The 19,004-nt window shown below is 40.3% G+C and overlaps 1 protein-coding gene across 5 annotated transcripts in view; it reads left to right on the top strand.

Annotated features, from left to right (window-relative positions):
- ptprub (protein tyrosine phosphatase receptor type Ub) overlaps positions 1 to 18,531 on the top strand; it is a 191,324-nt gene extending 172,793 nt beyond the window's left edge. For all 5 annotated transcript variants that reach the window (XM_042489528.2, XM_042489526.2, XM_042489527.2 and 2 more), the window contains 9 exons: positions 301 to 417; positions 1,302 to 1,456; positions 3,040 to 3,175; positions 3,900 to 4,049; positions 6,508 to 6,822; positions 11,024 to 11,149; positions 13,071 to 13,228; positions 15,278 to 15,413; positions 15,525 to 18,531. In XM_042489528.2, coding sequence (XP_042345462.1) covers positions 301 to 417; positions 1,302 to 1,456; positions 3,040 to 3,175; positions 3,900 to 4,049; positions 6,508 to 6,822; positions 11,024 to 11,149; positions 13,071 to 13,228; positions 15,278 to 15,413; positions 15,525 to 15,587 — 1,356 coding nt within the window. In that variant the 3' untranslated portion in view covers positions 15,588 to 18,531. The remainder of the gene's footprint in view (positions 1 to 300; positions 418 to 1,301; positions 1,457 to 3,039; positions 3,176 to 3,899; positions 4,050 to 6,507; positions 6,823 to 11,023; positions 11,150 to 13,070; positions 13,229 to 15,277; positions 15,414 to 15,524) is intronic.
- The last annotated feature ends 473 nt before the right edge of the window (positions 18,532 to 19,004 follow it).

Below are 19,004 nucleotides of genomic sequence, written 5' to 3'. Positions count from 1 at the left end.
TTTAATAGAAAAGTGTGAAAATAAAGGATAATTGTTTTAAGGTCAACTGTATTTGACCTTTTTTTAGTTGGGCTTGTCATTAAAATCAGGGGAAGGAAGCGATTTGAGTATACTGTGTTTTGAAAAATGAACCACAAGAGAATTTCCGCTTTGAACTGGAGGTGGGAAAAATAGAGATTTAACCTTCACAAACCTCTATCAAACAGATTAATTCATGTTACACCTTCAGTTTTGCAGGTGCATTTCTCCAGGATTGTCAACATGAGGTTTCACTCCGTTGCTTCACTATTTTTTAAACAGGTGAAATGCTGTAAATACTGGCCCGATGACAGCGAGATGTATGGTGACATCAAAATCACTCTGCTTAAAACAGAGACACTGGCTGAATACACAGTCCGCACCTTTGCCTTGGAGAGGGTGAGTTTATTTAAGATCTACAGTCCTCCTGCCCTTGTTTGCCTACCATCTATTGCATGTATTTGTATTTGTTATGGTGTTCTTATATTTATAAGTAGTACATTAATAGAGGGCATTAGATACTTGACAGGACTTACTGCTGATGGGTAAGAGGTCCACATGTTAAACTGAGAGGAATTAACACCAGTAGCTATGTGAATGCCCCTGCCATCTTTCCAACATTGCTGTTACAGTGTTGTGCCCCTGATGGCCTCCATCCTGTCAATCTCCCAGGGGATCTCTCATTGGAGGGGCTCAGAGCAACGCTGGAGTGACAGTGGCACAAACACAGCATTATCATCAAACTGTCACATTCGCTCTCCATGGGCACACGCTGCTGCTTATTCAAATCGGCACGAATTTGGGAGCTGGTGACAGCTTGTTTTTCATAGCTCTTTTCCTCCCTTTCTTTTTTTTTTAGGGGGGATTTCTGTCTTCAACAAATCTTTGCTTTGCGTCGCTTTACTTTGTCATCTCTGTACAGAGGAAGAAATTGCTGTGTGACTGCAGCAGCCTCCCAGTAGAGAGGAGAAACCTCCCAGCCCTCCCTGAGCTCTGAGAGCTTCAGTAATTCCTTTTCGCGTGTCTGTCACACTGCGGCTGCTACTAGCATGTGATGCCCAGAGGCCTAACTGTCCTAGAAGACCTAACACCCCACGTAAATAATGTCCTGGTTGTCCTCACACTGAACCGAAAAATCTGTCACATCTATCACGGATGTCTCTGAATGGATGGGAGCACGTCTTGGATGAAATAATGGCCTGTAGGCTACTATGGTTAGAAAGCCATATAAATGTAATGTTTAACATGTAATGCTAAGGCGTGTGCCGTGTTTCTGTTCACAGAGAGGATACTCAACTAAGCACGAGGTGCGTCAGTTCCACTTCACATCCTGGCCTGAGCATGGGGTGCCCTATCACGCCACTGGACTGTTGGCCTTTATACGAAGAGTGAAAGCCTCAACACCTCCTGATGCTGGCCCTGTGGTGGTCCACTGCAGGTAACGTGATGCTTAGCAGCCGCTGTAACCTGTAGCATCATTTAACAAAACAAACCGCGAATTTTATTGGTAATATGAATGTCAGCACATTTTTTTTCATATGATAAATTGTATTAATAAAAAGTTAGTTATTTCAATTGGGAGAGTCAGGACTACTACAATGGTACAAGTGAGGGTCACATGATCAATGTGGGCTATTCTTTGTTAGCTTTGCCAGCTATTCTAGTTGTTTTTGCTTTTTTTTAAAATTAAACCTGCCATGTATTTCTCTTCTCTTTTACATAAAAATACCATATTTCTGCGATTCATATGTAATCCTGGAAGCCTTTCATTCCAAATGATTTTATGGATATTTTATATTTGCACATAAAAATGCTGAGTGGGATCACCAAAAATTCTAAAAAAGTTTTTTTGTTTGGCGGAAGTGGAAAAGTTGATTTATCAATAATAAGATGTGACAAAGTGTAAAGGAGACAGATTTAGAAATTAACTGATGATGCACAGTCATTGCACTGGCCACTGCAATCTGACTTCATTTTCTCCGGAGGCTTTTTAACAGGCTTATGTGCGCGCATCGGGTTGTTTCCACAACTCTTCCAAGAGCGCAGAGCTGTAATATTTGTCATTCAGAACTCTCTGTTTCTATTGTCCAATGTGCTCTCCGTCACTATACAGCCATTGTTTCCTTCATTTGAGGTTCAACTGGTGCTTTTTTGGTTACATCATCTCATTGCACCAACTTCTACAGTGGCACCGGACTGGAAAATTAGTGCCAGCTACTACTACTACTACTTATCATGATGAACCACCTCCTAGTGTGTGATGGAAAAGTGCATAAATTAGCATTTTCCTTTGCTGAATCTTTTCTTTTCCTGTAAAATTGAGTTAAAGTTTGCATTACATTTGGATGGCAATCTTCAAATATAAAGAAACTTGTTAGACAAGCATCAACCCAGATGCTAAATTAAGACCAGACTAGACACGAGAATGTGACTTTGCACCCTTCATGGATATTCATGAAAACCTTTATTCTAATTATTCAGATTTTAAAAACCACATTAAATTATCCCTTCAATTCAAAGATTCCCTTGAAGGTTTTTTTTATTTTTATTTATTTATTTTTTTTACTATTTTACTAACACACTGCTTTCTGAATTTTCTCCTGCTACTGGCATAGCAAGGCTTCCAATAACTTAGAATTAAACATGCCTCATAGGAGTGTCAGTTAAAGAAAGTAGAGCCAAAACATATTGTAGTAAAAATGAACAAGCAAAACTTTCAGTAGTTTCATTGCAAAATGTAACACTACGTGAACTTACAACTCACGAGATAATACTGTAATTATACACAGCACAGTGGCAGGAAGCTCAGCGTAACTTGCTTTTTTGACTGCCACTGCACGTGACCCTTGTCTTGTACATTGTAACTGTCCTTCGCGACTCCCACAAATGTTTTTAAATGATGTAGTGCAACAGCTTCTGCACCTGAGGATACATACTGCACAGTAAGAACTTGCAAATCTGGTGATTGAATGCTTTATGACTGTGCGTGGCTCCTCATGAAAGATGTCCTTTGTGTGCCAGTGTGGGGGCGGGCCGCACCGGCTGCTACATCGTGCTGGATGTCATGTTGGACATGGCCGAGTGTGAGGGCGTGGTAGATATCTACAACTGTGTCAAAACCCTCTGCTCTCGACGCATCAACATGATCCAGACGGAGGTCAGGTCAACCGCACAGCCATGAAATCACTTCATATACAAACTCAAGCCAAATATCTCCAATTTGTCTTACACATATTCTGGAGGTTACATCACTGGTCATTATATGATAAGGTGTTTCCAGAAGACCTTCTGGAGAGTCGGGTTTTAAAACATTTGTTTTTCCCTCCTGTTGTTTGGAAATTCAAAGAGCGAGCGGGGTGGGGGGGGTTGTTATCATACTCCCCCTCTGGGACTCATGTAAAGGTCATTGCAATAGTTTAGAGAAAAGACTTGGATTGTTTCTCAGTGTGCTGCACAGGCACGTGCTGTTTTTCAGATGTGCAGATAATTTGCATATTCACCCCTTATTATGTAAATCTGACATTGACTTAGCTGTTTGTTACATTTGTAGTTTTGTGCAGGGGTTCTCTAATTAAATGCACAAGGCATGTGTTTGTTTACTTATTTATTTATTCTCCAACAGCTTTCATGCAAAACCAACATTATAGCACATATTTAATGCAAAACAAGGTTATGAAAAATCTCTGCCATTCTCTTATTGTTTGATTATTTATTCACATTTACATACAGTATGTTCTGCCTTAGCCTGCCTGCTTTGTAATGTCTGTTTAGCTGTTTGCAACACTCACTCATGTGTTACTTGACACCTATGAGAGTACACATGCATGCCCACACATGTGCACCTACAAAACACTCAATTATGTTACCCTCTGCCCTTTCAGGAGCAGTATATCTTTATCCATGATGCCATCTTGGAGGCCTGTCTGTGCGGAGAGACGGCCATCTTGGTGAACGAGTTTGCAGTCACTTACAAAGAGATGCTGCGAGTTGATTCCCAGAGTAATTCGTCACAGCTACGGGAGGAGTTTCAGGTCAGTTTTCAACTTGATGACAACATCATAACCTCCATCAATTTTCTAAGTCCGGATTCATTTTGTTAAAATATGCAACTTGAAACATGCAAAGCACACATGCACAGCCCACACACAGAAATTTGCATTTATAATGCAATTTATTAGATATCATCAACATAATGATTTCATTTTCCTAATGGAACCTACTAGTACTTCTTCTTCTAATGTTACTTTTAATGATAAAAATATAGCACTCTCTTTAATGAAGTACTACTACAGTATTAGAATGACAGCAAAATATAGAATTTTATTGCTTTTTGCTTGTATCTACTTTACTGCTTTTAATAGTACAGCGATGAACAATAATACACTAGTAATAATAACTGATGTTGATCTTTTAATGGTCCAGCATGTAGGATGTTTTCTTAGGTGTACAATCACCTGAAAATAGGAAACATGATTTTGTTACCTTACAATGAACTGTTTTCATCTACATAGGGAGAAGGTCCTTATTTACTGAGTCCGCCATGTTGTACTGCGATGTTTCTTCTGTAGCCCAGAACGGACAAACCAAACACTGGCTTGTTTTTTAATTTGGCTCGCAGTAAGGTCTGGATCCTAAGTTAAGAGAGAAAAAACATGGGTACACATTAACATGTGCTGGGCGAGCAGCTCATCTGTGACGTGTTGAACAGTGTCGGAGAAACATAGCGTTAGTCCAGGCAGGCCACGGTATCAAGCGCAGCTCTCAAGACACAAGCTACATCTGCTGATCCTAAGCTGCCTGATCAGCTGATGATGGATCACATGCAACCCATTGGAAAATCTCATTCTGCATCTGGCTTTCCTTGTATGCATGTGGAGGGCAGAGAGATTCGCCTTCTCTGCCTTTGGCTTTCCACTTAGGTACGGGAGGGCGGGGAGGTGCTCTCTCCACCTTTGGCTTTCTACATGAGTTTATGGAAAGGCAGAGAGGGCCCAGAACAGAGCCATACTACCAAAATATTATATTACAAAAAAATATAAAAGTTTGATTTGACTAAAGTGGTCCTGACTGCACTGCTTTTCTAGTGTTTTGAACAATGTTATTCACCCTTGGTGAAGACTGGAAAAAAATTGCTTTAATCAACCTCCCAAACCAGACGTGACCCACAAAATCGGCCCAACCCTTGTTGATAAACCATTATATGCTACTTGGAGAGTATAATATTTGTATTTATGCATAGCTTGTATGCTGTTGTGGACTGCAGATTTGCTCAGTTAAGTTAAAACAGTCTGCGTGTGTGTTCAGACAGTTACATAAACAAAATACGATGACTACATCTTCTCTGTCGTGGAAAAGTACTTCACAGCAGACATTTGAAAATAGACAAAGTGCAGAAAGGAATGGGCTAATGGATGGGCGCGCACGCGCATGTGTGTGTGTGTGTGTGTGTGTGTGTGTGCGCATACATCCATAAAAGTGTGTGTATCTATCTGTGCATGATGTTTGTTTGCTTTCACTTTTGATTCTGCGTGACTGTCATTGAAATCCTCGGCCCAGTTTGTAGGAATGCGGTCTCAGAACATTTTATTAGATGTTGATGAGGAGAAAGGAGAGCCAGCTGTGTTCCCACATGCTTTACCTGCCTCAACCCCCCCCTCACCCCTTCCTCACCCCACCCACCACCCCCACCCACTGCAGAGCTCACCCAGCAGCTGCATTGATTCCAGGTTTAGCATTTCAAAGTAATACTGGAAAAGGCTCATGCTTCCCCCCTTTAATTGTATACTGTTTTATCTTGTACTATATACAGTATAGGATTTATGAATGTATTTCTTACAATTTGGGAATTATACTGTAGGTGGAACGACCCTCTGATTACAAACTTTTAGTTCTTCATAAAGGAAAACGTTACATGCAGAGCTTTGATCTTGTAAACTTATCCCTCTGACATTGTTGTTGAAAGCCTCTCCACCACCCAATGAGCTCTCTGTTTGCCTTTTTACTCTGTCATCCTGCAGACTGCAAACAGTAAAGCGGTAGTACTGACATCAGCAAGTCACAGATCTATTATTGATGCTGCGTATTAATGATCCAAATACTTTTTCACGTTGTCTAATGTCATTACGGCTAAATGAACACAGAGTTCATCAAAGAAAATTGGTATTCAATGTTCCCCTTTGTCTTTTTTTTAAACTTCATTACATTTTCTTTCATAATGTAGCTGGCCTAATTTATCCTTTATTCTTTTAAATCAGTTTATCAACGTGATGTTAAGAGTACTAAAGATTCTTTCAATCAGCATTATTGGATTCTTGCCGTTCTCTGTGTCCCTGTCTTCCCTGCTGTCTGGTTAACTTTTTCTCCTGCCTCTTCCTCGACCATCTTTGACTCCTCTGCTTATATTTCCCCACTGCTGATGCCTTCCATCTTTCGAATTCTCAAATTTTGTTTCATCCTCTCATCTTCCCTCTTTAAAATTTACATTTGCAGACGCTCAACTCTGTGACTCCCCACTTGGATGTGGAAGAGTGCAGTATTGCTCTGTTGCCCAGAAACCGAGAGAAGAACCGCAGCATGGATGTTCTGCCACCTGATCGCGCCCTTGCCTTCCTGGTTACGACAGAAGGGGAAAGCAACAATTACATCAACGCTGCTCTGGCCGACAGCTTCCATCGGCAGGCTGCTTTTATTGTGACCCCTCACCCTCTGCCGGGCACCACGGCTGACTTTTGGAGGCTGGTCTTTGACTATGGCTGCACAGCTGTGGTCATGCTCAACCAACTCAACCAGTCAAACTCCGCTTGGGTAAGGTCAATGTGTTATATACTGTTTTATTGCCATTGATTTGCTGACACCATGAAGAAAAGAGACGTAGAAAAATGTTTGAGTTCACTCACACAAAGCTGCTGTTTGCTGTGCAAGTTTTTACTTTCAGGACTTTCGAGGGCATCTGAACTTTAGTCGAGACTTTTCCTGACATACCCTGCCTTCACTGTTTCTGTATCTCACTGTGCTTAGGATTAGTTCCTTCATGCCATTTTGTTGGGCTTTGATCCCTGACCACATTGATCTCAAGGCATGACTAGATAACACCCGCCCCAGTTTTTCCTTCCCCTCCTCAAGTTACATCTGTGAAGAATAGGTTTGCATTACCCTCCAGCCACATCTCAGGGTTCTTTTTGTTGGCGTCCTACTTTTTCTCATGAGCATATGTCTTTTTCTCTACTGCAGTACTCTGTTTTTTTTTTTTAGACAGTTGTAACAAGAGCTATAATAATGAGTGAAAACACAACACAAGATTTAGGTTCTTGATTCAGTTAAAAACACCTTTGCCACCAAGCCTTTGCTATTCTTGGCCCTGATGGCAGGGATACTTAACTGGCTTTGCCTGGGGGGCCACTTCTGCGAAATTGCAAGAAGCCAGGGACCAGTTTATGAAGACACATTCTTAATATACTAATAATTATCCTGGACCCCTCTGGCATATTTTTTATTTTTATAATAAACAGACTCTATTTTGATCCCTTTTTGTACACTTTGACACCATATTTACATTCAAGGTACAAAAGAAATTCCCAGTTTGAATCTGTTTTCATTGTAAATTAACTGAACCCCCTATTGCAGGCTTGAGTATCAAAGAGGCAGAGCTGATCAAATATGAATCAAGACTCAAGACTGTTACTGCATTGCCCGCTTCTCACCTCAGTTGTTTTCAACAACATATTTTAATGTACTGTTTAGCTGTAAAATGAGAGAGTTTGTGACCCTGCCACCATGTTGTAAACCATTGAGCTGAAAACTAAGCACCCTCACCAGCAGCCAACTTTCTCTTTTACAGCTGAACAGTACACAAAAATATTATACTGAAAGCATTTGAGGCAAGAAATAGGCAATGCAGTAGAAGAATCTTGATTTATGTTTGATCAACACGTCCTAGTTTGACAGTTTGACCGCAGGTCACAAGCAGTGACGTTGACATGATTGACAGCTGTATTGGAGACTCCTTGGCTCTGATTGGTTGTTTTCCAATAGGTGCATTGGACTCTAGCAAATGCCATTAAAAGCAATAAGAAGAGGAGGAGGGATATAAGCTTTTTTCACAGATTTCAGAATATAGTGGCAGTTTCAGCAAATGTAACAAAAACTTTTTTTCGTAAAACTTACTAACTGTAGCGTACCATATAATGAATCAGGTGTCACACTGAAGAGAAACAAGGCAGCAATTAAAGTCTGTTCTGGCATAAAAATATAATCATATCTCAGAGTTTTTGTGAACAGTCTGGCAGCCAACTGTTGAGAAAATTTACCTATCCTACGATTTTCAGATTAAGACAGATGAACAGATCATTACAATAATTAAGCTTGAATTGAAATGAAAGCGTTTAAATAACCCCCACGTCATTAAAAGAAAGGAATGATTTGATTCTTGAGATATTTCTCAGGTGGGGGAACATAACTTAACAAGCCTACAGTAGTAATATTGGGCTCCAGACTGATCAAAATGGAACTCCCAGATTTTTAGCAAAAGGAACAACATACTCTGTTAAAGAGGCAAAAGCTGGCACAACTTGACTATAGACATGTTCAGCCAATAATTAAGATCTCCATTTTGTTGGAGTTGAGCTGAGGGAGATTGGCAGACATCCAGTCCTTAATGGCAGAAAAACAGTAATGCTGCTGAATAATTCAACAACACTGGGACAGGTATGTCTTGATATCATCGGCATAATAATTGAAAGAAATGTCATGCTGTCTGAGAATGTAGCCTAAGGAAACCAAGGACGGAGAGAAAAAGATTGGTCCCAAAATGGACCCTTGTGGTTCACCATGCAGGGACACTGTCTTAAAGGAAGAAAGACACAAGAAAATGCGTGATAGACAAACAAAACCAATCAAGGACCATCATGGAGATAACAATATTTTAATCCATTGTGTCAAATTCTGCCTTGATATCAGCCAGCACAGAGCGTTTAAAACGGGACACGTGCCGCATCTTTTACGCCTGAGTCTTAAAATAAATTTCTTTCTGGCTTTTTTTTGTGTTTAATAGGCCTAAAATCTCTGCGGGACAGATGTAAAGCTTTGAGTAGCTCTGAACTAAAATGATCACTCCTCACCCTCTCCTCCATATTTACCACTAGTCTTTCAGCGATAAACCGGTTTCAAGGTAAACCATGGTAATAGAGTTGACAGTTATCATACAGTGTAGGTTTATTTGTCTTTTTTGCCTTTTTACCTATACTTTTATTTAAAATAATAGTCTCAACTTTCAATTATAATGAAGTGATTGTTCAACCAAAAAGACTTGGTTTTCATTCCTTTAAGGCTAATTGTAATTAATAAAAATAATTCTGTTTGTGACACCATGAAACCATGATATTTACATTTTCACAGTATGTGAAAATATATTGTTGCCACAGACTGATGTATGTGAAAGAAACAAAAAATACTAGATCTGCCAGCTGTCATTGGTTGTTCTTTGTTACATGACATGCAAGTTGCTGTGTTCCAAAAGTTGAACTTTGTTTATCTCAGAGCGCAGCCGTCACGCCTTGAAAAACAGGTGCTTTGGTGCAGCAGTTGTGTTGCTGATGCTTTTGAGCGCATCTTCCACACATCTACAGTGATGACAATGGATTTGAGGGTCCCTAGGCAGCAGCTTTCGTTGTTATATCAGTAACAACCCTTACAAGGGCAATATGAAGTACTTGTGTATAACTGGTTCAAGATTTGAACTAGCCACCACCGAAATAATAACAGTGTAGCCTGATCTTTATCTGCAACAGTGCAGAAATAAAGAACCTAAACAGAACAAATAGACATGCAAAAAAATGTGTCTAGCATTAGAATGTTGATTGAGAATTTGGGTGTTAATGCTATGAATGAAGTTTCTGACTTCTAGGTACAGCCCTACAATATACATCAAGCTAACTCTTTAGCTTATAAGTAAAACCAAAAATGGAGGGCTGTTCCAGAGATACTGATCACTTTATTGTATCCTAAAAACTGGTCTTATTCTGTCGAACTAAATGCACCTTGTACATCCTTGTTCACTGACTAAAGAAATGATCTTTAAGGACAACAGTCACACACCGCTGATGGCTTTCATTGTTGCTGTCTGGCACTCATTATGAGAGTATCCTACCCTAAAAAAGAAGAAGAAAAAAAAGTCAAAATCTGTAAACACCTAACATGACCTTTATGAGCCTTGACCTTCTTTGTAATTGTGGTAACAATGTCAATACTTTATATTGAATTCTGAATCATAATGTATGATGTGATCATTAAATGAAGAAAACTGGGGTGTCAGTATTAGCCTTTCTTCATGCTTTTGTAACACCCTGTTTAGTCTAGTAATATAACCGAAAATAAATTTTAGGTACCCCCTGTACTTTGCCACTTTTTATCCACAACCCTTTAAATGTTTTTCATCTCCTTTCTTCCAGTGCACTGCAGTTCATGTTGGGTTTTTGCTTGAAAATTGAATTATTGCCACTTTAAGTTGTTCATTGCAAGATCTTGCTATGGACTCTGTTATAGAGTTCATTCACGGCACTGGAGCACTCTGTCTCCTTCTCATTGCAATTTCTCAGAGCACATTACGTCTCTCCCTCCCAGCCCTGCCTCTCTCCCCTTATTACTACCAGTATGCCATTTTAACACCATCTATTCTATGTAGGAACACACTAACACCACTTTTGTCATTCTTGTTATTGTACTTGTATGTCTGCGTGTATCTCAAACATAATATGTTCTTTTGTTTAAAGTGCATGCATGCAAACCTCCCTACTGAATAAATGCACACACCCTTACACACACGTACTTCCTTAATTTCATCATTCAGAGTTCTCTTCTCTTTGATTATCCCACATTTTGAGAGCTAAGGAATTTTCTTGGCGAACGTGCTGAAGAATTTATGAGTACAAGTACTGTATGTGCCATTTTTAATCACTGATAAAACAATGCCCTCCTCCTCTTTCTCTCTAACCTCCCCCTCTACCTGTAGCCATGTGTTCAGTACTGGCCGGAGCCTGGTTTACAGCAGTACGGGCCCATGGAAGTGGAGTTTCTGTCCATGTCAGCAGACGAGGATGTCATTACTCGTCTGTTCCGGGTCAAGAATGTCACAAGGGTGAGTCATTGCATTTCTAAAAAAGTCTGCACAGGACATGTTGTTCCACTCGGTGGTATTTCACAAAATGATAACTTGAACCTCATTAGAAATGCATTAGCTGTGGTCCTCACCGGTAATTCAGATGTGACATTTTACCTACAGTACATTTAGAGCTGCCAGCTGTAATGTGCATCTAAAAACCACCTGACACGAGTCCGCAAAGTCAAAGCACTATAGACTCGGCTGTAAAAATACTGTGTGCCTGAAACCTTCAGATGATGATTTAAATCCCTCTGTAATTTCTTGTATGTGCACCAACTCAAAGGCTGAATGCTTCACTTGATGCTGGATTTCTACACAATGTGTATCTCTGCATTATTATCCCTCTATGTCGCTTTCTTATGCAAACTTGACACTTCTCTATTGTGTGCTTCATTGTACAGAGGGGGTTGTCAAATAAGTACACTCTAAAATATAGCCTGGAGATTTGTGCTGAGCCCAGTGAGTAAGAAACGTATTCATAGACTGTAGTATTGATACCACAAAGAATATTGTTTTGATAGTCAATAATCCAGAAAACTGAGCTACCAGTGTCTCCATAAGATGTTTCCATAAGAGTGATACATATTATTAGAACTTTCTGTGGAAAGCATGCAAAAAAAGCCCATTAACATGGATGCAATAAAGGTCAGTCACTTCCTTTTTCAATTTCTTCTTGTCATTACCTAGATAGGCGTCTTCCCGCTCTTAGGCGCCTGTTAGCATAATAAAAAGGGGTCTTTTATCATCAGAATGCATGCTGTATTTTCAGTAGCAGGATACTCTTTTCAAGCTGCAAAGCAGACTTTCGTTTGATTTTCCCTATGAAACATGTCAACATTTTCACATTTTCTTCTGGCATGTAGAGAATTAAGAAGTTCTCATGAAACAGGCTAAAGAAAGGCACTGACAGCTCTGTCAAGGTAAAGGGAGCACAGTGGACGTCAGTGTGGTCTTTTCTCAACTTATTTTCTCCAGATGTGTGCATATGTATGAATCAGTCAATCTGACTTCACAAACTGTGTATGCGTGTATGCAGGTGTGTTTTAAGCCTGCAAATTTGCATAAGCGCATGCATGCATTCTGCTCAGGATCACTGTCAACCAATTATTGAAGAAATCTGTATGCAAGGCGTTTTCCTGGCTGCCATTAGAAGCAGGACGACATGCATCGCCCAGAACTTCCTTTCTTGATTGGCATCCCCACCTCCTCCTACGACTGCCCTTGTCATTCCCCTCTCTACCCGTGGCACCTTTTTTTTCTACCCAGTGCACACCACTGTCAAGGAGAGGGTAACTTAACACGGCATAGGAGAATTCAAATCACAGAAATAACACATAGCTCTCCCTCTCACTGCCCCTCTCTCAGTGTATTAGTGTGTATGCTTCCTATGCGTGACAATGATATACAAGGGTAGCGAGTAAAAGTCAAAGGAAGTGCAGTGTAAGCATATGTATGTGTGGGTATAAGAGGAGCACAAAAAAGAGTACACAGTGTAAATCCCACCTCCGCCGAGGCAATTCCTCCATGCATCGTTGGTGTCTTTGCCAGCCCAATTTGCATGAGTTACAGTTCTCCACCGGTCCTTAAGTATTAGGTGAGATTCTACAGGACAAGGTTATGAACACACAGGGACCTCTCTCACACACAGCCCGGGCCCCACTTCCACCTGCAGACTCATATATCTCAAAGTCAGCCTGCTGAGTGAGCACAGCTAAGAGTGCCAGCGTGCCGCCTGGGGAGCACTCAAACACGGGTGTTAACTGGTACACACAGAAAATACTGAAACAACCCGCAAAATGTAATAGAACACAGACACACTGGAGCATGTGCACACACACCCACACAGTATGAGTAGACGCAGATTCCATGTGTTCAATGTTTTCTGTTGCATCCGAAGCTCCAAGAGGGCCAGCTGGTGGTGTGTCAGTTCCAGTTCCTGCGCTGGTCGGCGTATCGAGATGTTCCCGACTCCAAAAAGGCTTTCCTTAACCTGCTGGCTCAAGTGCACAAGTGGCAGAGGGAGTGTGGAGAAGGACGCACTGTTGTCCACTGCCTGTGAGTAATCTGTTTGCGACACACATCATGCACTGTAAACTGAAAGAGAAGGAGACAAGGCGTTGAGTTTCTCTCAGACAGGGAACTACTGCTGTTGAAGAGTGACATTTAGAAGTGCATTTAAACCAAATCTTAGCCTCAGAGGGGAGAATCACAAAAATTTTAAAACATGGTGGATCAAGTCCAAATCTGATGGATGTATCCTGTCTTGTCTCCATTGTGTTTTCTGTGGTTTGGGTGCAATGATATGCAGTGCAAAATCTTTTTCCATGTAGTAGTTTCATAATGTAGGAAATCAAATTGTGGTGTAATGTGCTGTGCAGTGGTGTAATGCATTGTGTGGTGCTGTATGCCCCTCTGTTGTCCTAAGCCCCCGGAGTGCGCACGAGCTGATGAATATGAATGGGCCGTCCAGCTTATTGCCAACCCATCACACGTTCATCCCCACCATCCCCATCCAAAAGCACATCACTCAGTGCTGTCACACAGTGTTACCCACGACAACCAGGAAAGAGATTATGGAGATCAAATCAATTATGGCTTAATACAGAATGCGATGGTTCTCACTACAGTAAATCCAAGACTGCCAAACCACTGACGACGATTGATTACCTTAATATTGCTTGTATACGCTGCAGAGGCTTCCATGCCCACCTTCACTGCATTTGTCTCAGGAGAGAGGAAGTGGATTGTCCTCCTGTAGTTTATTGATATTGCCTTTCATTTATGATGACCAAGACAATAATTCTGAGGAAATGCCACACAATGCTGTTATTTCTCAATTTTCTCTTCCTTACAGCTTTTCTCATGTTGCTATTTTTATGTCAAGATATTGTGTACGTGTGCTATATGAACTGTATCAGATGTTTTCATGAGGTAGCATGAACAGAATATCGGGGTTATCAGATTACACATATTTTGCCCTGCTCATTCTGTGCTATTGTCTTCCAGAATCCACTTAAATATATTAGGAGGTTCCCACAGGAATTGAGATAAATTGTGTTTATTGAAATTTACTGTACAAATGCAATACATACACTGTTGTGAATGCAGTATAATAGGATCGGGATTGCATCATATGGACACTCAAGCTCTGAACCTAAACTGTGTTTAATGGAAGGCAAAACAGGGCAAGCTTATTAATATGCCACATTTCAAACACAAAGGCTGTTTTAAAGTGCAGGCATTACAAATGGAAAAACATTGACCAAGACAAATCTACAGTTATGCTTGTGACTCGTTGAGGCTGTACAGTTGTGCTTACACAAGCTAAATGTTAACATGCTCACATGGCAAAGTTAACATGCTGATGTCGGGGGATAACCTAAGTTGTTAAAATGACTGGGTGATGATTTGCAATCCATCCAACAGTTATTGAGACTTTTTATTTAAAAAAAAAAAAACAAACTGTCAGCTTTAGTGTTGTCTGATAATGAAATTTCTAACTTTAATACAATATCTTAAAAAAAACATCAATACTCAATACCACTTTCAATACCACAGGGAAAAGTGACATTATGACATAAAACTTTAGAGTTTTCATTAAAAGATAAATATTAAAAGGCTATAACATGACATTGATGACTTTTTTAGTTTTGGATAGTGGCTGAGAACAGCAAAATGACGAAATAAATGATGAAATAACATCAACAACAAGAGAGCCCAAGAAAGAGCAGCTGGTACCAGTGTATTGTATTGTACTGTGGAAATGAATATTAAAACCATTTCAAATCATCTTAATCCATGCGTATAAATAAATGAATATTTTGACACAAGTCAACCTCATGATGGCACTAAAGCACTCATCCGGTGGTCACAAAAGTCATCATGAGTCATCGAAGGGGAAAAAAAAAGATTTTATCACAATCCTTTGACTATTTGTCGAGACATTTCACATACATTTTACAAATCTGGAACAAAGTGGTGGACTGCCAAGTCCACATTGCCATCCCTAGAGCCACCCTGCTACACCATAAATTGCAAAGATATGATATCTGTCCAAGATGTTTTTGTTATTATTATGTTTCTTTAAATGTCTCATCTCTGCAGTAACGGTGGCGGTCGCAGTGGGACCTTCTGTGCCTGCAACATTCTGCTTGAGATGATCCAGTACCAGAACATGGTAGACATCTTTTATGCTGTCAAAACTCTACGCAACTGCAAACCCAACATGGTGGAGTCCCTGGTAAGAGAGTCTGTAGATAAATAAGACTATATGTTTTTTCGTGGTAAGAATGTGTTTTTGATCATTTCCGTGTTTTGGCTTTTAATTTAAGAATATTGTATTTTTCCCCAGGACCAGTATCGATTTTGCTATGACCTTGTCCTGGAGTATTTGGACTGCTTTGAAGGTAGATAGCAACCAAATGTTTACCACAGCTGCAGTATCCCATCTGCTGGAGATTCGATTTAAGGCCGCCTAGTGACCCCTCTATTTTAATGTTTGGACCTACGGACTTGGCAGTGAAAAGACTGCAAAGGAAGAAGAGGAGAATAAAAAAAAAAACATGGTCAAGGTTCTAACTTTTAACCTTTAATGTACAGTTGTGACTTCCTCCTTGTTGGTGATGTTTATCTCTTTTGATATTTTTTTTTTGTGCTTTTCTCAATCCTCTTTGCCTCTGGACTAAAGCTCTTTTGTGCTAAGGGTTTCTGTAGCAGTAAAACAATATTCTGAGCTACAAAACGGATCTGTCTGTTCTGAAGAAGAGTCACCTTGGCTATGTTTCATTGTTTTATTCAAACAGCAAGGGGTCTGGATGAATTTCCAGAGTTACAGCAGAATTAACGTGGAAGCATTTTCGTCTCTCTCAAGAGCTACATACAACAGCAGTCCACTGTGGTGGTGGCATGACTTATCTACCATACCATAAACTGCCTTATTCTCTGATGATTGGACAGATTTATTCAAAGCAGTGAATGAATCTGGAAGGTACTGGTGTATAAACGGCGACAAGAGATTTTATTAAAAGACCCGCAGCATTAGGATAGAGCAGCCCAGTCCTCAGCAGTATTGATGCAGAAACTGTACAGTTGTGCAACGTGTTGTATTTTGCCATAATGTTTGTGCTGGATTACCATGTGTGCTATAGGTGGACATTTCCAGGGACCACAGCTCTGGGCCTGGTGCCACCACTGGAGATTCCTGTCTCATTACTGTCACAGTGCCAATCCCGTTGACTGACTTGAACCCTCTCTTTACTTTGCTCTACTGCTTCATCTTGATATATGCCTACAAACATACAGTATGTACTGCGTCAGCTAATGTTCTCACTCCAAAGTGATTGTTTGTATTTTATACCTAGTGGGGAAGAAAAAAGGAGCAGGGGACGCTTTCAGAAATGTATTGACATGCCATAGTGTTGGTGTGAAAATAATGTTCCATTTATGCTGATGTGAAGTGTCCAAAGCAGTGCTGCATTACAGGTTTGAGTCTGTAAGTCCTTTTACTCCTTTATTGTCTGAGGCGTTTGGTTGTACTATAAACTGTTGCAGCAAGCTAAACCAGTTTATCACAGCCCTACCAGGTGGGAGGTTCATTTTGACAATTTTACATGAATATTAGTTGTTGTTCCTAGTGGTGTAAAATAAATAAAGTAAATATATATAAATATAAAGGGGCATTAACATTGTGCAGAGAGGGAAAAAGAAATAATACTTTGCATCACCACTGGTGATTGGTGTCTTCACAATTTTTAGCATCTTAAAGGGGATCTATTTTGCTCACTTTTAGGTTCATATATGTATCATGTTTATATGCTTTAATGTTTAAGAAATCCCTTAATCTTCCTCCTACTGTCTGGGCTGGACTTTTGAAATATTATCAGACCCAAAGGATCAAATCTCAATAGTGAAACGAGTCATTTCGTGGGGACTGTGATGCTCATAAATGTATCTACTGATTTACAAATGTCTTTTCCAAATGTAACTCTGTGGGGAAAAGTCTTTTGGGCCCTATGGCATCCAATGACAGACCTGGAAGTTGTAATTCTACATTTGGCTACTACGTAAAATTGGCTTCAGAGCCTGGTGTTCATGGTGGCTTGGTTCCAGCAGGAATATAATTCAAAATCTGGAAGAAATTAACAACAATGACAACCAAGATTGCATGTTTCCCTGACGTCAGCATGTAGCTACATGTAGGCTTTGTAATGTAAAGACTCACAGTTATGTGCCGTAGAGCAGATGATCGCATAAAGAAATATATCACAAGCTGACGTCAGCTCGTCTCGAAAGTAGAAATCCTAGAAAAGTATTGAGAACTGTTTGAAGCCTAAAGGGTTTTTTTGTACTTAAATTACTTTCACATACATTTACCTCATGTTTTGAAACTTAAGCCACATTTAATTTAACATTTGATATTGTAAAAAAAAATAAAGAAAAGCACAATAGGTCCCCTTATGGTGAGGAGGAATAATTAAAAACAGTTGCCCACAGACCCTGCTGTTTAGCCATCACTGACCTGATGGAAAGACAAAATCCAGTTTTTTAACCTACCAGCCAATGCCTGGAGACCCCTGAAACTGTTAATGCCTGAGTCACTGGGAAAAAAAAAAAAACAGGCAGGCTGGCATGCGTGATACACATAATGATCCAAGTCAGCCTCTAAAAAAGAGCCAGGAAGCAAATCTCTTTGTATTTTTTAACATTTTGCTCCAGAAGCAAGAAAATAGCTTTTCTGCGCTCCATTATTGCCCTTTAAAATATGTTATGCTCCACCATATCTCCTGCAACTCCTTTTTAAGTGCAGGTTTTCAAGGAGGGCGGTAAAGGTTTAACTCCAGGATCTGCCCTAATAAACAAGGAGAGGCACCTTGAAGCCCACAGATACGGAGAAATGGCAGCTAGGCGAACTCTGCTGCTGTAGTTCGCAGCTCACAGTCTGGTTCAGGTGGGAGCACCAGAATATGTGAGGAATCAAACAAAACACCAACATCACCCGGTTCCCACAGGTTCACTGATAGAGCAGCTTGTTTTTTTGATGAGGATGAAGAGTGAGGTAGCTACAGTGTAGTCAGCGATCTGACCAAGGATCACTGGAGGAAGTGCCTGGACACTTTTTCTCGAGGGTACAAGGAATGTGTACATACAGATGTATATTATGTTATGTGAATACTATGTGAATAATATACTATATGTTTGCCGAGAGTAAAGACGTACAGTAAGTAACCACTACATAACCACGAAGGTGAATGTTCTGTAAATGACCATTTTGTGAGTTTATTGCCAGAACTTTTAACAGACGAGTATGAACTGAGTCTCCCTGAGTGTACGTTTCAGAGTAAAAAAGGTCTGTCAAAGCATGAATGACTTCATTTTCTGCTTTGTATTTCATTCAGTTCATTTCAGAATATCGTGATCCGCATCGTTTATTTCAACCGCTGTTTTCCAGCAGCCACGACTGTGTGAGTGCATTGTACTTTTACCATTCCAAAGCTTTTTATTATGAACTGCTCTCTGAGTGGCAGTGACTGCCCTGAGAGCACTGTTGATTTCACTTGTGTTTCCTGTATGAACTGATGGTACTTGACATGACCGTTGTATTTGTGGGGGGGGGGGGGTTGTATTTAATGGTAGAGACGGGGGAGATGTATTTTGAGGCTGGGAAAGGGTTTTGTTCTGAAGACTTAACAGCGATCAACAATAAAAGAACAAGGGGGAAGAAAGAGTGTTGTTGTCAACTTATCTTTCAGCGTTCTGTCAGAAAATGCATACGCAGCTAGAAATTTGTCCGTGTGGTTTTATGATTGGTTTGTCAGCAGAAGCAGAGAACTGA

Source organism: Plectropomus leopardus, chromosome 11 (genome assembly GCF_026936395.1).
Source record: "Plectropomus leopardus strain MGB_pleo_1.0 chromosome 11, ASM2693639v1, whole genome shotgun sequence".
Lineage (NCBI taxonomy): Eukaryota > Metazoa > Chordata > Actinopteri > Perciformes > Serranidae > Plectropomus > Plectropomus leopardus.
Note: the sequence above shows the minus strand (reverse complement) of the source record. Positions and strands in the feature narration are given on the sequence as shown.